This window comes from Engystomops pustulosus, chromosome 4 (assembly GCF_040894005.1).
Source record: "Engystomops pustulosus chromosome 4, aEngPut4.maternal, whole genome shotgun sequence".
NCBI lineage: Eukaryota > Metazoa > Chordata > Amphibia > Anura > Leptodactylidae > Engystomops > Engystomops pustulosus.
In genome coordinates, this window is record NC_092414.1 from 32,258,589 (window position 1) to 32,285,735 (window position 27,147).

A 27,147-nucleotide genomic window follows, 5' to 3' on the forward strand; every position below is an offset into this window, starting at 1 on the left:
ACTATGTCTTTATTCTACAGTATATCCCCAGATATGTTTCACTACACGTGCCTTTTCTTTGAAATATACTATATAATATAGGAAGTGAATATGAATCATCTCTCTAAAGGCTTACTCAGTCCATGAGTCTCATACTCATGGTGGCCGGTATGGGACTCCAAAGATCTTAATGATACATGATGCAAGAAGTCCCTACTTCCCCACCGAACTGCCATCTTGGCACGGTTTCGGGAGCTTGTTCCATCAATTCTGGCCACCACGTGGCCTGGTATTGTGCCTTAAATATCAGTGGATTAGGTAAGCCATAGAAAAAAATATGCCATTGAAGCACAATCATGGCATGTAAAACTGTATGTTGTCATAGTATATGTAAGAATCATGGAAACATGATAATTAGAAGCCACCATCCAAAGTAAACGCTATCATATTCAAATTATCCAAAGGCATATATCTTCACTATACCCAATACAGATAACCACTTGTACTACAATAAAGGAGTCTAGAATATAGCTATAGAACATATATTTAAAAGCCAACTGCATTTGCTTAAGCTCTTCATCCACATTCATGAAATGATATTGAAAAAAATTTCAGAAAAAGATGTCAAAATCGTAAAATAGTGGTACAGAATGGCATAAATAGCAAGTATATATACAGAAAGGTCACTAGGTTGATTTGTGCCAATGTAAAAAACAAAAACTCCTCCTCCCCAAAAAACACAATATTCATAGGGATTGATTATCATTGTTATTTTAGTCAGTAGCAGGGGCATAGCTGCTATGGGGCCCACAACGTCAGAGGGCACCCGCGTCTGCGGTATTGGGTGTGTAATAGTTGGATGTGCGTGGTCCATATATGCTGTAAGTGTATATGTTGTATTTGTGTATATACAAATATGTACATTTTTTACGGGGGAAGTGGGCCCCATACAGAACTCTGCTATGGGGCCCTGTCTCTTCTAGTTACGCCACAGGTCAAGGAAGCAAGAACAAAATGGCCAACATTTTGAAAACCTACAAGGATTTTTTTTAGCGTACATCATAATATTAAATGAAACCTGAGTTAATCCAGTGTGATCAATCTATTGTTCCCACAAAGAACAGTCATGTGACTTCTACATTCAATCATTGGCCTCAACAGTTATTCGAGCATGCCCACCATGTGACTTTGAAATTTTGAAAAAAGGGGACAATTATTGGGAAGTAGATGCCATTTTAGGTGTACCTCAGCAAGCAAAAATCCACAAAAGTAATTCCAGTGGTGCAAGTATAAAAATCCAAAATAAATTAGTCCAAAAACATATTACAATAATATTACTTGTGAAGCAAAGTATTCACTAAAGAAGACAATGATGCCATGAAGAATATCGGCTATAACCAAAACCTCCCTTATTCACATCTATTTTACAGGTGGTCATTTAGGATCAGGATGAGTCCATAGATGTATTTTTTGGGGGGGGTGGCAACCTTTCTTATTATAGACAATCACTTTAAGACCGTCTAAGTCTTTTCCATAGAAAAAGAATGAAATGCTGATCCAAAGTTTCGAGTATGTGAAGTCCAAAGAACATATCCGTCATATCCAAGGTCACAAAAGAAGAACACGCACCCAATTAAAGTCCACATCAAGACCCGAATCTACAAAGTAAAACACATTCTTTTCACTTCTCCATCCCACTTGTTATACTAAAAACACTACACTAAAGATGCTGGAGAAGCTGTACCGTCTGTTCGAGCAGGGATTGCGGCCCGGTGCGGCCCGGTGTTCCAGCGTCTACAAATTATGCTGCTTAAATTTGTTTTGCATAATGTATTGACAAACAGAGTAAAAAAAAATCTGTATGGGAAAAGCACAAGTCAATTTCTAGACAAAGAATGAATGTAAAAATATGCAGTGATTGATAGTGTTGTTTTAGGAGCCAGCGGGAAGCACCAGGCTCAGAGCATGTATATTATTAGCATATACCGATTTTATATTTCTTAATAAAAAATGGTCTATCGCTACAATCCAGATCCTTTTAGATATACTTTCTTATTCTGGTCAGAAGTTGATCCCCTGTGATGCAACAAAGGTGAAATAAGCTACAGTTTGATGTAACTGTTTGCAAAGTATTTGCAAGAACCAGACAGGAGGCCCCGGTGCCCCATCAAAATGTCAAAACAAAACATTTAATTACTATTCTTGCTGAACAATAAACCTGACGATTTGGGGACCCTTAAGGTTCACTATGCATTTGCCTCTGTCTGTTTGACAGCTGGTGCATCCCTTCTCCTGGGCTATTAAGAGTCCCATCCCTCCCTCCTACTACCCCTCCTCATTCCACCTCTTCACCAGGCATCCCCAGACTCTCTTGGCAGTTTCGAGAATACACATAGAATACAGAGATCTTTAGCTACAAAAAGCATATTTAGCAACAAAAAACAATTTTATGCCAAGATGCTCAAAAATGCCTTTACATCACAATATATCACAATCAGGATAGGAAAAAAAAAAAAATCAACATTAAAATAAAACCACAATAAGATAAACCTTCGTAGGGAATTGCGCAAGGGAGAATACAAATTACTTTTACAGTCACAGCAAGGGTTATAGCTGCTACGGCAGAAAAGGTATTAGATTATTAAACGCACAAGAATATAAAGATGGCCGATATTTTTGAGGATTTTCACATATTTGCACATATTTTATTTTTAGCATTGTTTTTGTTGCCAAATTTTCTATACTACAAATTATCTTCACATGAGTTTTGAAATCTGAATGTTTATCTTAATGCCGTGGTGGGTCATGCACCATGGACATAGTCACTAGGTCTTCTGCAACCCTTTCTGCCCAGCACCTCACACCAAGATCTGATTGACCCTGCCCTGCTTCTGTAGTGATACTGGGCAAGAGGGTGCATGACACCATGAATTTCCTATACATATGGAAAACAGGAACATGAAATTGGGTGGTGGCTTATCATCCTTGAGAAGTAGGAATTTAGAATGTTAATATGTATTTGCCAAACGTGATAGACATTTGATTTTCTACTGCTTCCTTCAAAATTGGGAAAGTTTGACCAATCACGGAGGAGCATAAAGGTGTGTTTGTTTTGAAGGTCAATTTGAACACTGAAACCGTTTCAGAAAGATAAACAACCTGAAAGGATAGATGTGGAACGCTGAGAGGTTTTGGTTGATCCAGATGTATGAAGTATGTCCTAATTTGGAGTTTCAGCTCCTGGTACCCTGGTTTCCTCCTAAAATTCCTTTAAAATGTATGACCTCAGTCAAAGCTGACCATAATCTCTTAATATATGTAACCCAAGATACATTTCTGGATATAACAGCAGTTAAGTGAGATACCCAAAAAAAAACCAAAAAAAAAAACCCTGATGTGCACAAATTGAATAGGGAACACAGATTTAGCAAAATAAGGTAATTGGTGTTTTTAGTTCAGTAGGGATGATAATTTTACTGTACAGATGCCCACTGAGACCAAAATGTCTAAAGAAATGGATTCCCAGATCACTGGAGGAATCCTCAACTAGAAAAACTATAATCCAATCATGATGAATGGTACAGTGTAAGGGTTACATACCTCACCCTGTACCCTTTATATAAATCTATGTATGTTCAAAGGTTGACTTATGTAAATATGCAGAGAAGGACACCCCAGTAGTGTTTGATCCTCCTTTTTTGAATTTTGCTGGATCAAGGAGGACATCAAGAACCTCAAATGATGCAAGGAACATGATCTAAGCTAGGAGTCCCCATTTTAATAGACTCCATCATGGCATCCACAAATGGGCTTGCTCTAGATCATTGTACTTTACGCAAAAGAGAAAAAAAAATTCCCTATGGCATCAATTGAGTGTAGTTAGGGTATCGAATAGAGGACATGCTCTAATCAAAGCAATGGCCACTCCAGAGACAATATGTATAGGAGCATCCATTCATTGGGTTCTGAAATGAGAGCACGGCCAAATATACAGTGGTGACAATAATACAATGTGTACACTTTATTTAGAGCCAATGCCTATTGAACCCACCCGAAGCACGCTAACGGATAGACTGCACACCCCTGTCCTCCCTAAAAACAATGTAACGAGAGTGGAAGAGGAACAGGAGGTCATTTACCAGAGTCCTTTCTACATCGCGGGTTGCAGAGTCGCCTGCCCTGCAGACTTTAGAACTTTATAATGAGGCAGACCGCAGCCTAATCTTGGCACGTCCCGGGTTAGCGGACTATCGAAATTTTCACCGCTCTTCCCTGTGGCAGTGCGCATGTATAAGAGAGATAAAGAGAGAAAGAGGACGGCCAGTGAGACAGGGAGAGAAGGTACATCACACACATTGTTCCTCACGTGTAACACATGTGTACGTATACATTTACATACAGAATGTCTACCCTATGGCTGCCACTTGTAGAATATATTCATATACTGGGAAGATTGACTATTTAGTGCCCCTTTACCTTCGCAAGATTGCTGAAATAATTCTGCCCACTTAAAATTGGTTCCCCTTTAGTTCCTCTTCAAACCCAACATTTATTCATGAAGGATACGGATGATTTGTAATAAGGTTCTTGCTTTGATCTTTATAAGGCTACATTGTTATTTTTTTTGCACTTTTCCATATATCTGTTCAGCTATCACTTATTCTATGTGCCAACCAAGCCAAATGCTCATGATAGAGGATGAAAGATTGTATTCAAATGAGCCTACAGGGCTCCAGGCTCCATTAACACCCATGGATCCTGGAGCCCCTCAAGCTCATTTGCACAGTCCTTCATCCTGGTGGTAGATGCCCTTTAAAGAGGACTATTCACCACCTCCACATTTGTTCATCCTTTATGAGGTCCCACTCCATTCATTTCTACACTGTTGGAATTTTGTCTCTTGTCCCAACCATTCCGTTTAATGATTTTTGGAAACCAATATACTAATTAGGCCCTCTCTTAGGTGAGTGGTCCTGGGCTGGAGCAGACAACCTGGCACAGCCCACATGACAGTAGAGATACTAATTAGCATATAAGGTGAAGAAACTAACAAATATTGTTCGGGAATGGTGGAGTTACAGACCAAATTTCAACTGCACTAAAAGCATTGGTGGGACACAACTGTAAAATGTGGCAAGTTGGTAGTGATAAAGATGGCCCACTTAAAAGGAAATGTACCCCTTAAAGCACCACCAGTGCTTTGTAGAGGTAAAACATCTGAATGGCGCTATACCTTTATTGTAGATAGCCGGATTACAAGTGCTATGGGTGTTGAGAAGCTGGAACCTGGAGGGGCTCCAGTAACAATCCCCTCCCCAAAGCACTTCAGCAACAATAAGATGAAAGTAATTTTTAATACAAAAAGAGAAAGGTCTACAGTATAATACAATATCTACAATAAAGGTATAGTTCCACTAAGATGTTTAACCTCCAAAAACCACTGGTGGTGCTTTGTAAAGATTATTTTCAGTGGTGGATCTCCCTTAAAGACCAACAACTGGTTTTATCCATGGTATGACACCTTGGTATGGTTTTTAAAGGTGGAATCAATTTTGCTACAGAAATTTGGGGAATTTTGGGTGAAATATAACCTGCTCATGGTGATTTGGTAATATGGCACGACTTCTAATGTTCAAACTTTTATTTCATTATAGAATCAAGTTCCATGGCTACATTTTAACTAATCCTGAAGAACCCCTTTAACACTTATTGTAATTCAAGCGGATATATAATTTCAGCATGATCTACTGGTTGTAAAGGGTTTTTCCACCCATGGTACAACCCTTTGCCTTCTTACAACACATGGAAATTCAGGTGGGACAATCCTAATGTGTATTGGGGGTAGGGATTTGGAGAAGAGTGTTGTAAGCCAATTTCAACAGTCTTATGTATATGGATAACCTACTTGAGGTACTAGGGGATCGGATAAATATAAATGTATTTATTGGACATTTTTGGTTAGTGGGCATGGCTTCGAGTATACCAGTTTGATGTCCATTCCCCAAAAAATACTCTATTTTAACACTCAATGCAATAGACAAATGCAATTACCGTATCCCGGTTATATAGCTATTACTATAGAGCAGAATTTCTGCATTAGACACATACGTACAATGCATTAACAAAGCTGAACACTTACAACATGCTAAAACAAGGGCAAAATAGAATTCATCAGATACTTGCTGGACCATTTGGCTAGATTTGCTGCTGCAATCGCCACTGGCAAAAAGCAGGATTTTCACAGATTCTGGGATAATCTAAAATTACAAGTAGAGGCCCAAAGGAGAAAAGCTAGGCGTAGCATGAAGCATAGCAAGAGCCAAAGGGAATATGGAAACGGGCATGCAAATGAGGAGCAGAAGCATGGACCTGGCTTTTTTTCATCTAGAAGAGCTTTATTCTAGGTAAAAGAAGAGAATTTATGGGAGGATAATGGAAAAAAAAAACACACTATGAAATATATTTTCAACTAGAAGAGGCTTTACGCAAGAGTCTCACAGTGAGTTTTATTATGGCTGTACCTGTGGTCAATCTGTAATTTTCGAAAGCAATTGTTTTACGAGACTGTGCTCGGATCATGTTGTTCTAGCAGTTTTATCCTTTATAAGAGGAGCAAAGAAATATGCCTAGCGAACATACCAGGAAATTATGGCAAAAACACACAAAAATATCTTCGATGGTTAAACCTAAAGCCTGTGGATGGAGGATAACAATATTACGAGCGGCCAATTCACTCGGAACCCCAGTGAACACGAGAACATATCCCTGCAGTGTGAAGATGGTGCCCCCTGTCCCTAGATGAAGCTGAAGGTCAAGCATGTGTTCTGTTGGAAATTCCCGAACATGATGCTTGATGCATGATGCTGAGTTAATAGGGGTGCCATAGTCACCAATTCACCAAACTGTGTACACCAATTTCCGATACTCGCATAATATTGAGTGGAGCATCGAGGACACATGCTCAATCTGTCACTACTTTCAATTACTAAAAACCTGAGCCTTCTACTCATGAACTCTCAGACCCTCTATGATCAGATTTTTACCCCAACCTATGGTTCGGGCATAAAAATCATATTTGGTAAACCCCTTTCCAGTGATCCTTGAACACTGGGCCTGATCTGCAGGTAGCCTGTTATAGAACAGAAGGAGATTAACTGTAGTGGTCTACAAAGATTAAGTATATGTATTTTATTTATCGCTGTCTTTTTCTGTTCATGGGCCAGTGGGTGGCTCTATTCTGTACAGTTACACAAGGAAGGGTCCCAAGCATAGGCCTGATAAATAAAATACTTAACTTCTGCTCTAGAACATGATTCCTGCATACAGATAGCCATAACTTATCTGCTCAGCTCTTCCCGCCCTATATCATCCTCAATAGAACCGATACGTAACTTATGACAGGACTTCCAAGAAAGACCTTGCGAGTCTTAATCTGCCCCCACAGAACAATTAGGACTATAACACAAGTTGCAGACTTTTGTCAGTCACTTTGTTAGGGCGGGGTAGTGTGAACTCTTATGGTCTCTCCTAGGAGTCTGGTTTGGATTCCCAATACTTTTTACTCCCAAGCCCTTCTCCAAACTATATAAACCCATATATGATAGAATTCAAAGCTGCATTACAGAACCGAATCCTGTTTGCAAATACTGTAGAGCAACATAAAGCACCTGCTCACCCACATAAGACTACAGGTACAAAAGAAGAAACTTATTTCAAGCTCAGTAGAGACCATTTATATCATAGTAGTAGCTTCTTATAAGTTGTTATATTTTGAGATGGTGTTTACTGTCGGAAGTAACAGACTATCTTTATAATCGCTAAGCTTAGATCGTGGTAGACTTTCTCCATCTCCGAAGTCTTATTTTTCTAGTTATATATTATTATATTGTTTATTCTGAGCTACAACTTGTGTTTGTGACCACCTTCTCAAGAGCCTCCCGTTATATGTACACTGACGGAATTAGGCTATGTGGTTGGATCACAGGAGATTCTGAGGACATGTAGATTTGAGGTGTCATGTCCTTCTGGAGAGTCAACCTACTTCGACAATCCAGTGTAGTCCATGTCTGGATTATTAGGAGACACACGGCCAATACTGTATGCTGTATAAATGAAGAGCGCTGCAGATTGGGGGAATGGATCTGATACCATCTGAGAAAAGTCTTGCAATTGATTCCCAGAGGCTTTGTTTCTTCAGTATAATTATATGCTTACTGATTCCAGCATAGGGATTTCGGAGACCCCACACAATTATAGTGGCTGAAATAACAGGGTAGAGGAGGAAAAGTATCAGGCATTATATTTTCCATGAAGCTGCACGTGCAATGAAGGAAACTCTGGGGAACGCAGCGCACAGCTCAGAGTCATTGTGTGCCGTGGCGAGGATGAGGGGTCCAAGGTATCCTCTCTCTAGAACCGCAATTATTTCATGATTGGGTGGTGGGCGTCGGGACCCGGTTAGTTACATTAGTGTGCAGTCCACTAAAGCCTATACAGTAAAAGCAGCAAAAAAGTTTCACTGCCATCATCCAAGCACGCAAATTTTTTTCAACTCTTCTTATATGTCTTGCACATTACAGTTTTTTAGATACAAAATATGAAACCGTAACTTTTTTGTGTCCAAAACACGGCCCCACTGACTATGGGAAATATGTTGATAGCCGTATTTCTCACTATACCCTGAACACAAAAAATAGAAAAGGTCTTTTTTTTTTTTTTTTTAGGAACGCAAAAAAAACCCGGTCGCATATGATGTTGCCCACTGCATGCGGGACATTTTTTGCAATGGGTTACCCAGGTGACCAGGTCGCAGGGTTGCCATCCACCATACAGGTTACATATGGCGACACATATCTGATTTTTGTGGCAGGAAAATGGTCACAAAAAGGGACTGCAACTGTCTAGTGCATGAGGCGCTCTCCGTAACTTGGGCTAGCACACAGCCAGGAGGTGAGGGAGGAGGGAAGAGTGCTCCTCACCCCTCTGCATAGTGTGTTATCTCCGCACTATGAATGAGTGCCACAGACCTATATGGGGGGGGGGGGGGCATATCACAGCCCCCATAACTGTCTAGTGCATGAGACCTAGGCTCCCTAGGCTGGGTCAGGGGTTTCCTAAGTAACTAAGAACAGAAGTTGAACTTTCCGTTCCACATTTATGCGAATGAACAAATGGTTGGCTTCCATAATATCAGAAAAAAATAAGGCGCTGGTTGCCGAGTTATTTTTTTTCACCATTTCAGAATGGAAGGGGGAATGCGGAACACAGGCGTGAACTAAACTTTACTTGTAATACCTTTATCACCTATCAAACAATTGTGAAGGCTCTGCATTGTGATGTCACCTGTTATTCCACATTAAAAACATATGAATAGGTGGATAACTGGATGTCAGTATTCTACTTTTCCGCAGGGTGTGTCGCTACACAGTATTACATAGCCCACACTGACTGTTCAGTAATAAACTGTTCAGTAATAAACTGTAAAAGGAATCATTAGCTGTTATGACCATATAGAGTTGCAGATAGTTTACATATTCATCATGGAAAATCAGTTTAACCATAATTTTCTGTGTAGCATAAAAATCCATTTTTATTTCAAAATTGTAGCTGGACTTGTTGCATTGGTGTGTGAAAGCTTTTTAATGCAATGTTTCAAAGTCCCTCACCTCTGGGTCACTGATGTAGCAGGCTTCTGTCTCCAGTTACTCAGGTGCTAGGAGCACCACGGTGTTCAGGGAAGAGAGCTTATACACCAGTACACCAAGTCCAGCTACAATCTTGTAATATAAATACATTTTTACAATCCTGCTGCTTCCAGCACACAACACACAGGTATGTATGGTCAACACCTAACACACAGGGATGACCATACATATGCCCAACACTTTCTTCAGCTTTGAGTGGTCACAACTGCTGACAGATTCCCTATAATTTAGGTTTTCAATAGTGACAACAGATGAAGGGCACAAAATTCAAACAAAGATATTCTAAACAGTAAATTTATGGTAAGCACAAACTTCTTCTAAAAATATTGTTAACATGTTTATGGTTTAGGTCCTACATATCAGATTAATTGGGGTCTCACTCCAAGCACCCTTACAGGTCAGTTGAAAGACTAAAAAAAAGAACAAAATTTGCTCAGTTTCTAGTTTATGGTCGGAACAATTTAAAGCAGATCAACCTCCTTCATATGGACAGAAGCCAAATGTTGATGAACCACTAAGCAGAGAATGGAGTTGCCCTTTTCCCAGGTCATTCTCCGTTGATCTGTTGGGGTACTCGATGCCGGACCCCTACCGATCCAGTATTATTCAGTGATGCATAGGACAGGATATCAATATTGTTGTCGCCTTTTAGGGATACCAGCGTGGTAGACGATGGAGTATGGTCACTCTGGTGTAAAATTCACCAGGAATATGGAAATTCGAAGTCAAGTAAATTATATGACAGAATGTAAAACACAAATATCAGATTTATATATGTACGGCATAAGGACTAACAAAGCCTAAAAGAAAAAAAAATAGGATACTAAACAAAAAAAAGCTGAATGTTACAGCATGACTGGGGATCAAGTCTCCCTCATATTCACTAGATTATACTTACAGGAGTAAAGGAGGTTGAGATTTACGCAGCTGTTTTCTGGGTCGTTTACTGTTTCTGTGTCTGCAGAAATGACATGAAGGGAAAAAGGTGGTCACCTGTGACTCAGGGAGGAGGAAAATCATTTTGACAGTAGAAAACTAATTGGTCAGTCAGAAAATAAAAAATTTATCGGTGATCACCTTATTCCTTCCATAGTAGTTCAGAGAGCAAATTCAAGCAAATTTCTTTTACAGAAGAACTGACACCAAGTACAAATTGCTAAAATCACATACCTCCATTTCATTGGTGCTTTGCCCCTGATCAATTTGGTGTTCATATTTTCTAAAATCTGTTTTCAATTCCAAAAGATATGGCCCCTGGAAGTTTATTAGTAAATTAGTGCAAAGTAGAAATAGGGCAGTAACTTTTCTCCTGGGGGGTGTGAGCCAATAGTTTACACCCTCTTGTCTAGTATGAGCAAACTCTCTCGTAAACTTCCGGGGCCAATATCTTTTGAACAAGTTGGCAGATTCTAAAAAGAGAAAAACACCAAATTGATCAGCAACTAAATGACTTTCACATGAATTTGGTGACAAGTACTCTAAGGACATCTTAAGAACAGCATCCCAGAGCTCAGCTTCCCAACTTACTACCTACTCGATGTATGACTTGCACTGGGGATTGGAGAGCTTTTGAAGTGGTTTTAATATACGTTAGGAACACTACATCAGCTGAAGAAAGAGGTTAAAAAGGAACAAGAATAGGGGGTTTCAGAAATTAGAAAACAGGGTTTTTATATTTCCCACCCCATACACAGCTTTGGGCCTCATGCACATGACCGTATATAGCCAAAAATTTGGATAGCGTAGGTCCTCCTTAGGAGGTCTTTTTTGCACTGTGACTGAGCCAAGCAGCTCCTCCACAAAATATCGAACAGGTCCTATTCCTGTCCATATTGTAGCCACTCAGCTCCTTTGTGTTGCTTAACCCTTCCATTTACGACCATCAAAACGGGCACACTTTACATTTTGCAGGTGTTTCGGCACAAGTTCGCCTCTATGAGACCTTACTCTTGTCCATGGGTATTTACTGGAATAGCGGCTTTTGTAATAGAGAACCAACTTCAATACCAGACAACTCATGGGCAAGCGTTAAACTCAAAAATACATGGCCTTATTTTGTAGTTGAGTACAATCTAGCAGTCAGGATTAACATACTGTGTGTGCAGGGTCAGAAAATGATGGTGAACCTATAAATTATGGCATGATGTTGTCTGGGTTGTGAGCTGGACCCCGACGTTGCCACCTAGATGTGGTCATGAATGCTCAGGATGAGAATCTGTACATTCAGGGAATTCATACAAAGTCTATCAGTGGCCCACTTAACATCCCAACAAGTCTTCGTAACATGACTGAACGAACAGTTAGGGTCAATCGTCCCTTAGCTGCCAACAATGAAGCAATATGCTCCGCTGCATTTATCATGAAAGAAAAATCAGAAAAATCTGTAAAACGATCTCTGGACATGTTATGCTTGTGTACATCACTGAAGAAGGCCTTACAGCTGCCAGTGCCTAAACAATGGAAATGTACAACCAGGTACCCCCATTTGGTGCTACGAGAAGCATCTAAATGGTTTTAATTTATTAATAGACCAATGATATTTGAGCCCCAAATCACACGATTTCATTATATTGTACATCAGGGAGCACAGGCAATACAAGGTAGAGCACAAGGGCCACTCTAAGGCTGGCCATACCCATCTAAATATATTCACACAATTCGAGAGTATTGATTTGGGTCCAGCGCAAATATTGGTCAAAGGAGCTAACAATCTTCAGTCGAGTACAGCAAATCAATGTGACTGTTGCCTCTCCAGTAAAGCCGTTCCCAGAAAAATACTTAAGGCTCTAATTAAATTTGTCAAAGAAATGCCATTATCCACTTTCGTGGCTGTTATTTTGTCTATGAGGAAATGTTATGAACACGTTCAGATGGAGGTCTCCTGGGGGTATCAGATATCAGATCAGCCTGCAGCAGTTGCGTTGCTGCCAGTCGTGGTATTCTGGCATTGAGAAATTGTGAGCGAGTTATTGTGAGAGATCAGCTGCTGTGCTGTTTGCCATCAATGCGCATTAACAGTTCTCGAGCAAGGGGTAACTTACAAGGCCATCACAGGCTGCCATAAGAACCATCAACTCGGCTGCCAGCACGGGGTATTGATTTTGTTGTCATTAATCTAAGGGCTAAATGTCTATTCCAGTGCAGCCTCTGCACACGGCTACAAGTGCCAGGTATTCAGGAATGCTGACTCACACAATGGAGCAGAACCAGCACCCTAATCCACAAGGCACTGTGGGCCAAAGATGATATTTAGATTTCTTCCCGCAACTCAACGCGGTGGATTCATCCAGGCTTGAACATTCAATTTCTTGAGATTTTCCTTTCAAGAAAATGAAAGAACCAAATCATAAAAACGGGAAAAGAGATTATAGGAAAAGACATTCTGACACAAAATAAAAAAAGAGAGACTGACAGAGGAGAGAGATTGGGTAAGAGGAGGCGCATAAGAATGATATTATAAGACGACAAGTCAGGAGGAGAATAGATGAGTTTAAAGAGAGATGAAGAGCCAGAATTCTGTGTGCAGCCGAGTTCCTCTGGAGACCCTGCCGGGAGATTGAAGGAGGCTATGAATGTGTAATTACCGGGCCTCGATATGATGAGATGCAGAGCGTATTTGTGCTGTTAGCGGGGTGGCCTGGGAAATTCACCATCATTAACCCGTCCACAAAAACATCTCCAGTGGTGGGATGGGCAGTGCTGATGGGATCAAGCCAAGCGCCGAGCAATTACAGGCCGGTACTAAACCTTATAAAACTCTCCGCTTTATAGGGATACTCTTAACCCTTTACAGGGCCCATAATGGATATGATGGCAACGGGATATTAACACTGGGTGATAGACTTGGATAATAATACATGGAGGTTGGCCAATTTTTTTTCTTCATTTCATAGGTGCAAAGCACTAAGTAAGGGCCAACTCTTACGTGGGTTTTTCATTATGGTTCTAAAACCTAAATGTGAGAAGCTATTACATGGCTCTTAAATTATGTATTAGTAGCATTAGATGGCTGAGTGCTTCCATTCTTATGCAATACGCTGCTAATTGGGGTTGAACTTTACAACCTGAAGATGATGCTCTGCAGGAAATGGACTTCTTGAAAATTAACATATTGTACCGTATTGTGTTAATGGCCAGGACTACATCAAGCACGACGGCTATGCAAGTAAGACTGCATGCAGATCACCAGGGCCATACGAGAGGGTAGCACATGGCTTTGTGGAGAAGGGAGGGGAAGCCAAGCAGCTGCCCGGCTAGGTCACGGAGTGGTAAAACCTCTATCGGGGCTGTGATACAGACAAAAATTGTGCAGCTGTATCACTGGCCCCCAAATAGTTGTGTGCATGGCGCCCAAGGTGGATAAATAGGGGTCGCCAGATATTGCGCAATAGGAAAAATACTTGTAGAATTGTGTTTTAGCCCAAGTACAAAAATGTAGCCCAATTGAAGACTCATTAAACTACTCCCCACAACGCCACATCCAATGAAACTGAAACAAATGGGTTTTGGTTATTTATAACCGATTATTTTGCAGTGTTCCTCATTGCCACCTATACAGTTTTAATTGCCCTCTCGCTTTTCATTCGCAGCAGGCCCCAAAGCAAGGATGCAGAATTCTTTTTGTCTATAATACAAAATGGAGAGCCCTCTAGTGGTCACATTCTCAAAGTGAAATATAGCTTGGAAGAGAAGTCGCCAGGCTAAAGGATCTTCTAGGATAAGTGGGGGTGGGGGTCTTCTCAAAGATGATGACCAATAGATGATTCAATAAACATTGAAAAAGAGATACTTAAAAAAAACTTTTCCAGTTTGTCTTTACGCCATCAGGTACCTGAAGACCATTGAAAATGCCATTTAGGACATTTCATTGGTGTCATAGAATGTTTTTTCTTTGTATAGGAGGCTCCTGCCTATTGAAGACACATTAACCAAAGATTAATAAATGCAAGTGGTTCTCCGGGATAATAAAATATAACTGCTAAGCTTGCACTGAATATTGCATTTTGTTTTACTGGAAGTTTATTTTATTAAGCATATGGTAAAATGGTGATAAAGCACCAGCAGAATTAACAGCTTTGAATTGACAGTAATTCTCCTGAAATTATCGCCAATGCCACAGTAATTTACTCCTAATGCATGCGGCCGAGGTAAACCACCTGCTCCATCGCTCACCTGTCTTGTGGGAAGGAATTCTATGATGCCACATGTTCAAAGGACCCAGGGACAGGTTTAAAAGCACAAAAGACCTGGGATTATTGATTATGAATAGCTTTTTCACAAGGAATCCAAGTGCACAGCATTGTATAGCCCATTCTACTGTGCAGAGGATTGTTGCCCTCCCATCTGATTGTGTCCCCCTGCCTCATTGTACCAGTCTACCGCACAGAGGAATGGCAGGGCGCCCCGGTCTACCGTGCCGAGGAATGGCAGGGCGCATCCGGCCTACCATGCAGAAGAGCGGCGCGGCGGATCTGGCCTACCAGGCAGAAGAATGGCACGGCGGATCCGGCCTACCGCGTAGAAGAACGGCAGGGCGTATCCGGCCTACCGCGCAGAAGAACGGCAGGGCGCCCTCGGTCTACTGCGTAGAGGAATGGCAGGGTGCCCTATGTCTACCGCACAGAGGAAAGGCAGGGCGTCCCCGGTGTACCGCACAGAGGAAAGGCAGGGTGCCTCCGGTCTACTTCGTAGAGGAACAGCAGGGCACCTACGGTCTACTGTGCAGAAGAATGGCAGGGCACCCAGAGTCTACTGCAAACAGGAGCGCACAGCGCCTGGTCTACCGTGCAGAGGGCTGTACAGTGACTAGGAACAAAGAATTGCAGAATACTGTGTGTTTAGCATGTTAACCTGAAAAATATGGAACTGCTTACTACTCCCGTCTTATGTATAGTCTACAGAATAATTTGCGGCCAGAGGGAAAATTACAGGATTAAGAACTTTTTATAAAATTTTAAAATCGACTGCGATTTGTCTTTTTTTCTGCAAATCAAAAAAAAAATGTCCTAGTGATGTTTACACAAGATAATTTTTACCCCTTACATTTGTATCTCTGTTTTGGCTCCCATCACTCAGTGATGGTCAGTGTAAGGTCAGAGTGTGGGCGGGGACTCTAAGCAGATTCTTCATGATCCCTCTAGTGCTGTGAGATACTGTAAGCTGACAATGTGGTTAGATTATGAGAATCCAGGGTATATCTACAATTCTATTAGTATCTTACATACAGAAAAAGAGAGGAGAGAGAGATCAGAGATGAGAGATTATGAGATCCATGAGATGGATATAAAACACAATTACACCTTGAAAACTCACCTATAACACACACAGTCAGCTCTGCTATAAAGACCTTATGAGTCTGTAGCTCATAGAGTAAGTCTCTGCACACTGCTTTTTACCAGCAGGAAGTGCTGGTGTCTGAGTCTCCCCCTGGAAATGCAGGGGGAGGGGCAGGAGGCTGAGTCCACTGCAGTGTGCAGACAAGAGAAGTTATTCATGAGAAGAATCCAACCACAGTCAGAAGATTTATGGTCATATCCAGGGACAACCAAAATTGTATACACCAGGACTGATAGAAACATGTTGGACTTCTACATGTGAAATGCTGCATTGTTGTTAACAACAGTGAACTAGAGAATATATTTAAGAATCTTGTCTTTGTGGGAACACCCCTTTAAAGAATATTGAAAGAGTTGAGAATTACCTAAAAATATGAATATTTAGACTAATGAAAAACTTGTTAGACTTTCCAGAAGAAAAATATATTAAGTTACAGTACTGAAAAAAATGGCTTCTCCAAAGTGTCAAAATCTTGCTGTGGGCCTCTAGTGCTGAAGTGTCAGCAGAGCCGCTCTGTGTCTTGGAGCCATGTGTCTCGTTGCTTACTTTACATGTCAGAGACTTGCGCTGGAAGCTCCACATTAACACTGATAAATGACTTCTGAAGGAGGCCGCACTGTTTAAGTTAATCCCGATCATCACAAATGTATGACAATGTCAGAACCTGGCTTTTCTTCACACGTCCACAATTGCACCATATTTTACACATTTACAGCGCTAGCCCAAGGGGCTCAGTATTCTGCTGTTGTCAAATTAACACTTGAGGATGTATCAGTGTTCCTATTGAAGTGGAATTCAGATCTACTTCAGATCTGAAGATCTTTTCCTGATTTAATGAAATAGTCACAGTAAGCTTTAACAGGTATGGTCTTACTGCAGCTGGTCTGGAAACCGGTTTGAGACAAGCTGCCCACCAAGACGAACAATACACACAAAGCAATCCAAGGCATACATACAGATATTGCATGGCTCATTTTTAAAACTACATAGCCTAGGTATTCTGGGATCTGAAGTCTCGCCCCATGGTGTCAGTGGCCTGGGAAGCAGAAGTGTTGTGCAAAGGAGCAAAATGCTCAACTCAGAAGGCCAACTCGTAGTGGAGCAATAAGCATATGTTTCTTTATAGGTAAATCTCCCCATAAATATAATATAAAAATACATATGCAGTTTTTGGTTTGATGATTACATCATTGATCTATTACTGCAATGTTATGAACTCTTTCAACTTTTCATGCCATCGTCATTCTCCCATAACGTAGGCTGAGGGATAATACATGTACCACCTCTAGAGTAGTGGCCCCAACCTTTTATTGCCCAAGGCCCAATTAGGTATATGTTTAGATGGCACCAGGTGGGTTGACGTTAAAACATGTTTGGGGGTGACGGGGTCGATTGACGTGGCACCTGAGCTGTTGCAGGAAGAGGTTGAGGTTAGAGTGGATGTTGACTGAAAGTGTGGTGGAGATGCATCGCTTCTTACACCAAAGTCAACATCATCAATAAACCTAAACTGATACTATGGGTAGTCAACATCAATACAGCTAAACTGGTACTATGGGTAGTGAAAAGCGAGGAACAGAAGCAATGTCCCGAAGCACCTCCATCAAACCCTTGGTCAGCGGCCGTTTCCATCTAATCCTCCTCTTGGTACCAAAGCATTGGGTCATGGTCCAGTGGTAGAGGAGCACTGCTGAAGAGTTTGTCCCTAGCTACACATTTACATATCCATACTTCTTCATATAGGCTAAATATTACTCTTGAATGAAAAATATTTCCCTACAGGAAAAAAAAATGATTCAACAGGATAAAGCTTTCTTGGTTCACAGATTTCCAGGAGCGACAGTGACCACCCACATATACACAATACCCCCCAATAAACGGTGGAAACATAGCAATAAAGTGACAGCGGAAGAAAAGGCTGGCGTTTTGTTTTAAGGCTATTTTGCAATTGAGATTATAAAACATAATTAAAAATTACACATGAAAGGAGAAAGCGGGAGAGAGAGGCAGAAAAGGGATTGGGAGCGTGTGTACGATAAAGGCCTGTGTTATCATCCGGAAGGGAGGGAGCCTCGGGCTGTTATCATTTAATTAAAACCTCTGAATATCCGAGCTGTCTCCACCTAATCAAAGGGGACACAAATACAGCGATGAGGTGGGGGTGACCAGGATGGAGGGAAAGCGGATTGGAAAAGGGAGAAAGAAGGGGCTGATGGAGGGGATTAGAGAAAAGGCAGGACAGAGAGAATGCAGCACAGACATAGGAATGTTCTATACTCTGGATGGAGGCATACCAGAAATCTACAATATGGAGCTGATGATCAGCAAGGGTGTTGGCCAGCCTGCGATAACAGACAAACCATTGACAAGCATGACAATTTTTTTTTGGGTACTACTGGTCAGACAGATGCCAACCTTTTCTGTATCCACTGAACTTTACGTTTCATAGAAAGCATGATTACCTATACTGTTAAATGCTACGAGGAAAAAACATTGAGTGGTTCTCTATATGCATTTCCTACAGTTTGCCTTTAACGTGAAATAAGCAAAACCAAATCCCGGATGACCCCTTAAAAAATGCAAGGGTTAGGACACATTGTAGTTTGAAGAAAGTTGAATGGGGTATACAACAAATATTTATCACCTAGCCACAAAACTAAAAAGTATGATTGATGGGGGTCCCACAACCGGGAAGACCAGAAATCACTAGAATAGCGATTCGGAGATCCCCATTCTTTAGGTGGTGGTCAGTTACAGTATGTGCACTTCTATTATAGTCAATATGGCAGATGTGTGAAATTGCCTTGACCAGGAAACGTGGAGAAGAATAGTTGGTTTGCAGTGGCGCAACATTATATACTTTTGTGTAGAAATACCTGCAGTCCAATAAATCCAGCTACCCACAGTGTGCCAAATGACTAATTCAGTTCTGTTACACTGATATATACAGTATATGCACAGGCTGGCACAGAACAGACAATAAGAAGCCGGGAATCAAAAGAGTAAAGGAGAAAAGTTGAAGCCGGACAAAGCTTCAATAAACTCGCTTCGTTTAATCCTACAGTAAATCTAACAATTGAAGGTGAGGGCTGGAAGCAGTACGTGTCAAAAGAAAGGAAGAGGCTAAATCAAAGCTTATCCTGGCACAAATGAAGGCACAGGAAAAAAAATATATATAACAAGGTAAGATAAAGACTCAAGGGGGGATAGAAGCGAAATGCACAACCAGAGTCGTTTGGTTCATCTCTGTGCCAATTAGAGCGTCCGAGAGACGGAGGAAGAGGGTGGTGGGGCAGAGAAGGACAACGATGTTTATCTATTCATCTCTGTGCCAATTAGGGAGTGGGAGGGAAAGCACTGGAAGAAAAGGTAAAGCGACAACAGAGCACTCACCGATCACCAGCCCGGGGAACGTCTCCTCCGGAAACAAAAGTATTATAAAAATTGAAAATACTGAATGATTTAAGTTGCGACACAATAGACCGCTTTCAATGTCATGGTCTTCTAAGTTTTCAAACGCAAAGGGGTTGAGCACATGAACGGTTGTATCCGATGTTTTGTGGATTAAATAATGAACGTCAAGCAAAAAAAAATAAGGAAAAACTTGAAATATTCTTGAATTATATTCAACTTTTTAAGTGGCAGGTCACAAGTATATGGAAACTCTGTTTCTAAAAGTATGAAGGCAACCTCATGTTGAGGGCAAAATATGGAGCACTTGATCAATCCTGTGGTAGAGGGAAACCATCCAGTTGGGAAGGGAAAAGCAACTTTAACAAATTAAATGATTAGATGACTAATAATACTAAATTTTATCTCAACCTCCATTACTCCTGACCCTGTGCCAATGATAATACCACCTTAATTTGCACCAGAATATTGTACTAGAACCCAGACAAACCACTCCTCTTTTTTGCGCAAGCTATTCACACTTGTTGGACAGGTCTGTGAACATATCACCCATGTTCTGACGCTCAACATATTGACGGATGTATTGGTACAATTTGGCCATATTTCTAGTAGGTTCATGTTTTGATAGCATTCATATGCTAGTTAGCAGGACAAATTACAAGACTACAATGATCATCAGGAGATGAGCAGCTCAATAATATAATGTCCTCTCTACAGGCAGCATGTTAAAGAGCAGTAAGGGCTGAGAAAATTGTACATAGGGTCCAAACGCCGCAGTTTCGTTGTGTTTCTCGAATATTTCCGTTTTGCAGCAAATTGCCCCAGGATTTTGGCGCACACGATCGGATTTTGTTGCATCGGCACTGGCTTGCACGCGACAGAAATTGACAACCGACGGGTTCGGACAAACCGCGGAATTTAAAAAAGGATTAGTGTCGCAAGATCAAGCACCAGGAAGATGAAGGTGAACCCCGGCGGACCCTGCCGCAGCAGCGACACATGCAGGAACTCGGGCGCACGATGTTAGTGAATCACGCAGGACCCGAATCCTTGTCGGACAACGCACCGCGGGATCGCGACGGGACAGGGTAAGTAAATCTGCCACAGTGTCCTACCTAAAGGCAGCATGTTATATGGTAGTAGGGCCTGAGCAGATAGGACACGGTGTCCTATCTACAGGCAGCATTTTATAGAGCGGGGGGAGTAGCATAAAACTATATTAATTGTATTATAAAATCCTTAGATACACCATTGACAAGAAACCTTTCAGCACACAATAGCACAGTAAAATTCCAAATAAACACATACAGTGTTCACCAAACTTATGAAATGTATAAAAGATTGATGTTTTTCCACTTTCCAGAGAAAAATTCTCGGTAATGCCAATTACCCATCTTCCATCTCTCATTCTGTACAACTTCATCGGAGGGCTATTATAGTGACATATGTAAGGTAGGATCTGTGAAGTTTCACATGCGATGTGTCACATCTGTCAGGATGAAGAGGTTTAACAAATCATGAGATCAACACCTTCTATTACTCAACACCAGAAAACCGAATCTGTGCTACAATCCCAAGAAATACTATAAACCTTTGGAAATAAGGCACGTGAATGTAGCTGCATTTGACTGTAATTATACCATGTATTCTCATGCACAATATTCAACCAGTCCGCAGTCTGAACTATACCAAACCTGACACTGATCAAATGCTGCAGACACAGTGGATTTATGAGTGGCCAACTGGTGCCCGATACCGCTGGGATATTGCTAATCCCATAATCCTCTTCTGTTCGCAATGGCTTGATCCTCTTCAGAACCTGCCACACTGATCTCTACTCCTTCTTATGGGTTCACTCTTTTGGGCCCCCCCTTTCCCACCACTGCCACCCAATCATACTCAGAAGGACAGACTAATCCACCAATTCTCTTCCATAAAGTCTTCCAAATCCTGTGGCGCTTAGTCTATGAAAACAACACACAGGGCAAGAGAATAAGCACACGCATGAGCTGCGGGTTCGGAGAGAGAGAAGAACAACAAGTTTATTATTAGAAGATTTAGCAAGAAAGGAAGAGGCAGGTGTAGAACGAGAGAATTTTTCGTGACGCCAGAAATAGCTACTGCTGCAAAATAAAGGTTAAGTGGAAGAAGTGACAAAGATGGAAACAAAGCTAAAGACTAGCGTAAATAGGCAAAATTTTATGTGGTTTTCCATAAATTCAACTGGAGGGTTAAATGATATCATAGGTCAAGGTTCCACATAGTTGGTATTCATGTAGGATTTTTTGACTTACAGTAGGTCAAAAGTACAAAAATCTCATGAGGCCTTAAGACTTACACACTTCTTACTTAAGCCTTGAGCAGACCTAGACGATTGCCTCACTGGCAGCTTGGAACAAAACTCAAGAATAAAAGTTGGAGATCGGCATTAGACATTATGGAACATTTAAAAAAAAAAAAAAAATCAGATTGACTAAACTTATATACCTCGAAAAGGACCAAAATATCTATTCCTCAAGCTTAATATGAACCTTACAACAAATGTTAATATGTGACCTATAATCTCCATTTTGAGTAGCTAAACCCTCTGTAGCCTCCATCTTTGAATTTGGATACCTCTGTGCCCTTGGGTAGGATTGTTGTGCTTAGACTCATTGCCCCCCTTCCCTCTTCATAGAACTTCTTCAGACACCTCAGTAAGTCCCTGTCCATCCTGGAATTCAGATTTACTTAATTGTTTTTAATATATTAGCAACAAAGGAGTTTGGGAAAAAAATTACTTGTCTCATGAGACATTAAACAAAGATTATTATGTTCGCTTGTACTATTGATTTATGTAAAGTTTTATGTAAAGTGGTGACCTTTAAAATGTTTAAAGTATACAAAAACAAAATTGGGAATTTGCTTGATGGTAAGAGACCAACATAATAAAGCATAATGTTATATTAACATTAGTGTAAAGGTTAGGTGCACACTTGGGCCTCCAGCCACAAAAGCTCAGAGGGGTTTGGCTTCTCTTTCCAACACACTGCATGTTTTTCTTTGGGTTTGTCTAAATGTGAACTTCCATGAATTTCAGGCATTTTTGAGTGGCTTTTTTTAAAATGTAATCCTATTACATATTATATGCATTTTCCATGATTTTTTTTATTAAGGGTTCCCCAAGAAATACAAAAATTTGACAAATTTTTTTTCCAGATTTTGATAAAACTGGAAAAAATCCACTTCAATCTAATTTCTCTGACTCTCAGATCATCTGGACTGGATTTTTTTTTATTAACCAACAGAAACCTATATCCTAAAAAGGGGCAATTACACAAATGAAGGAACCAAAGAAGTAGGCAGAGATTTCTGCACATATAGCAATGATTAAGTAATTACATAGTAGGTGATGGAACCACATATAGTGGAGCACCACCCGTTGGATTGAGATTTAAGGCATTTGTTCACTACATGTAATAAGCTTAAGAAAGTTTTTTAACTGTCAAGTATCCACTCTATCAGCAGCAGTCGCCGCCTATTTTCTTGTGAGTTATTTAGAGTAAAGCTCAGTGTGTATTGTTCCTACATTGTTTTAATTTTTTTTCCGCCAAGGAAAAGCGCAGCAATATAAAAAATTTTTGCATTCAAGGCCTAAGCAGAAAAGGCCACCAAGATCACTAAAGAGACAAGGGACAGAATAATCTCATCCCACTCAGGTTCTTCAGCAGCGACACCGACATACCCTATAGAAATACAAAGCGGAGAGAGCAAGCTTGGCTCAAAGCCCTGGAGTCCATAATTACACATGCAGGCACACAACAAAAGTTGACAGAGAAAGGTGGGCACGAGGCCAGATCAGCGAGGAATCTCCGGCAAACAAAGTAAGGAGAGTTCACAACTCTTGGAAACTACTGAGCTTCGATCGAACGCACACAACAGAACCATAGAATAAGAACAAGAGAGCTTGCTGGAGGCACACCTACACAGCTCTCGGCTTAAAGCACCGGACGGATCAATACTAAACAAATAGATCCTTTGTGTGTTAAAGAGCCTCTGGTTTTCTATCTTTGTTCCCCCTTGTGACGCTACATCGAGGCTGAAGGGGTCAAGAGATGCCTGCAGAAGAAGTACAAACCCTACTTGGTTGGTGGAGGCAGACCGCACCACCAGTTACAGTCTGATCCACAGAGAGCTATGGCCAGAGCCAAGATTTTCATGTACTGCAATGCCGTCCTTAAGTAACCCCAATAGACATGGTTTTAAAGGATATTTCTGATTAAGGAGAAGCAATCATTACATTTAATTTAGCGTTACTGCTCTTTAATCGGGTTTACCATGTACACAATATTGTTATCTCAGCTAGAAGTGGACGGATTGAAATTCATTTAAACCAGGATAGTCTTAAAATGAGAGAATTAATTGGTGAAAAGAGATCTAATATTTTTTGTTAGACGGTAATTTGGTTGTAAAATTTCTGGCTTTCTAATTTGTAAGTGTGGGAAATTACAGAAGAAATTACTAAATGGAAAACATTATGGGGGGAATTTATCATCATGGGAGATTTGGAAGTCAGTTGTTCTAGAGGCTACGATGACTTACAGATGAGCCAAATAATCATTTGCTGCATACTTGAAGCCATCTTTCTGGAGTTCAGGGCTTGACCTTTGCCTTTATGGTAAAAAAGAAGGTCCAGAACCTGCACAAGTTCAACTTTAATGAGTTTTCCCTACTTTGCCATGCCCTGCAATCTCCACCAAGTAGAGAAGGGTTTATTCTTCTAATATGGATCTAATATACCTGCCCGTGACATTGACCTCCCTTTCCTAGAAAAGTCAACATGAACAGGTCATAGGAGGCATTTTCAGGGTTTCTGATTTGGGTTCTTAAGTTTTGTGGCACACAACTGTCCAATCTACAGCATATTATAGAACATTGTGGGGTGACATCTATATTCAAACAGCTGTATGCCTTAAAGAGAATCTATAAGAATGATTTACCTCCAAAGCTGATCATGTGGTCATTTAGCGATTCTTACTTTCTTTTGCAACTTTAATGAGCTTTAGTGGGAATATTCGAGCCCAAGGCTCTGGGTCCACCACTCTAAACCTTCCGGTAACTACTCAGTCATAACCTTCAAAGATAGGCCTGAACATTTCCCATTTTTTTCCATGTCAATCCCCTGGCATCCAAAATGTGCAATAGTGAGCCAAGAGGAGTGACATAAAAAGATGGAGGAAGCTTCAGGACTAGCTTTGAGGGTTGGGAAAGAAAGGCTCTAGGTGGGTTAACAGTGACGGAGTCAGAGCCTTACAGGCCAAAGAACTTGATGATGAATTGATCACTTTTGGGGGACAATTCATGGTGACAGATTCAGACATAAATTAGATATACAGGCAGTCCCCGGGTTATGTACAAGATCTGTTCCTTGGGTTTGTACTTAAGTTAAATTTGCATGCAAGTCAGAACAGGTATATTTTATAAATGCAGCTCCAGACAAAAAATTTTTTTGGGCCTGGTGACAATTGGATTTAAAAAATTTATCAATAAAGCTTTGTTACAGAAAGTTACAGATGATCATTTCAGCCTGGGACTAAAGTAAATAACAGGAATTTCACAGCACTCCTTGTGTAGTAGATGGTACCAAACTAAAGTAAAGCATCTAGAGAGCTTCACCAGAGGGGCAGAGGGTTCTGTCTGTAACTAGGGGTCATCTGTAAGTCAGGTGTCATTAAGTATACTGTATGACCTATATACTGGTCAAATATGCAAACTTTAGAAATACCAGAAAACCATCTTATGTATGGAGAACTCTTGAATTGTTTTCCATACGTTCTAGAAAAGGATGCATGATGGGATGTGAACAACTCACAGAATAAGATACATAATTATTTCTGTTATGCGGTTTTCATGGGCTTTGAAAGACGCTTTAAAATACAGCCTTTTAGGTTAAAGTTGGGAATTCCTGTGGGCAGTATTTACATTATTGTGTGCCCACGTGCCATACACTTTATGATATTTGCCTTTGGATTGTGTAATATTGAATACTCATTTAAATTACTTCATATTTTCATTGGTGAAAACTAAGTGGGAAATAAAAACTTCAAAAGAAAAAAAACATTCCATAAAGTAGCCATGGGTTGTCATGACAGCATCTGATGCTCGGAGGTAAAGGCCACTTTCAGATGTGAACTGTAGCCATTTTGTCACTTGAAAACACTGATATATTTGAGTCTATAAATCCAGTTTTATTTCCCAGAAGTATTTACTTTCTGGGTAATAAAACAACAAAATGTAATTTTAAGAAAGAGATGTCTGTATCTTCGAGAAAAGGTTCAGCTTAACCTTGGCGTGTATACAATTGTGATCTACACAATGAGCCAGACACAATAAGCCGTTGTACAGGATTAACCCCGAGTGCTAAAAAAAAAATTCCAAGAGACATGGGAGAGGAAGATGTTAATGCAGAGCCAAGAACAAATGTTTTTGACTTCAGTGGTGGAACAAAGTCATGGTCTTCAAGCTGGACAGTGATCTCCGCTAGGTCTTCTTCTTCCTTGAGTCTTGTGTGTCAACATCACTTGCTCTGTCTGGATAGTGCGTAAATCCTTCTCTAATTGGGTTGATGTTCTGGCTAACAAGCCGGTTTCTGCAGCCAGCAACAGATGGATTAGCAGCGACAAGTCAGGAGAGGAGGTGTGGGGTGGGGGGTGTAGAGGGTGACATGTGTGTAAAGGAGGTGAGGTTAGGGTGTTAACCAGATTTGTGCTGATTCCATAAGCCCAGTGATCTGTTCCAGGCTCACACTTTCACACCCAGCAGTCTGATGCTCATCATCAGTCCCTAGGAACAGTCGTAATAGCATTCCTGCGCCCAGAAGCCCTAATAAAGAAAGCAGAGTCCAAGTTTGCACCTGAAGTCACTGGAGATGTCTCCATTAAGCAGAGAAACAAAACCCAAGCAGGGGGGAAGGTTTCAGCTAATACCGGTGTGATTCAATTAGCAGCATTTAACGGGAAATGATTAGATGGGATGGCAAGGTAATGCATTTACAGCCAGGGAGGGCGCGCACATTGGGGAACTAACAAGGGATAACCTCACATATTGGAGATCCAGCAGCTGAAAATGGAATTATACCCCCAAGGGCTAGAAGCTTCTAATTGAATAAGCTCAGAGCAGATAGACACAGCGGCCCAGATACATCCGGAGAGGAAAGAGGAGATTGAGGACAAGGGCTGGCGAGGGAGGGAATGGATTGTTTCTCATTGCAGATAACAATAATATTGTATTCTTATACCTAAACGGAATTGTGAATTATACGGGTGCCGGTTCTTACAATGGGAGGAAAAAGAAGCCGATTTTTACTGTATATACTGTACAGAAGGATGTGTAGGGTCCCTGTGGTTTTGGAGAATCGAACTTCAACAACTCTTATCTTGAGAGAAGACAGATACAAAAAAAAAAAAACTGCTTAAAAAAAAAAAAATGGAAGAAAACAATTAATTTGACAAGTTAGGTTTACTGAGCAATATCTGTGGGATGCTCAAACTAAATGATTGAAGCCGGGTTCAGGAAGATGGAAGTTGTCCTCTTGAAGTTTCGCAGAACTTTGACATTCCTTCTCTATTCCTAGGAATTCAGCCTCAAGAGCTCATGAGGTTCAAGGTTCACTGAAATCTTTACCCAAGTTTTACGGCAGCCCTCTCCAAGATTGCCACCATACCCCTACCGTATATAT

The 27,147-nt window shown here is 40.8% G+C and overlaps 1 protein-coding gene across 11 annotated transcripts in view; it reads right to left on the reverse strand.

The window, feature by feature from the left end:
- PCDH1 (protocadherin 1) overlaps positions 1-27,147 on the reverse strand; it is a 166,952-nt gene that overhangs the window by 6,789 nt on the left and 133,016 nt on the right. For 7 of the 11 annotated variants that reach the window (XM_072145643.1, XM_072145641.1, XM_072145639.1 and 4 more), the window contains one exon: positions 10,582-10,641. The exons of 2 other annotated variants lie outside the window; for them this stretch is intronic. In XM_072145643.1, the coding sequence (XP_072001744.1) occupies positions 10,582-10,641 (60 nt within the window). Of the gene's footprint in view, positions 1-4,118; positions 4,252-10,581; positions 10,642-27,147 lie in introns of all 11 variants that reach the window. 2 more of the 11 variants (XM_072145649.1, XM_072145650.1) reach the window with 2 other exon arrangements.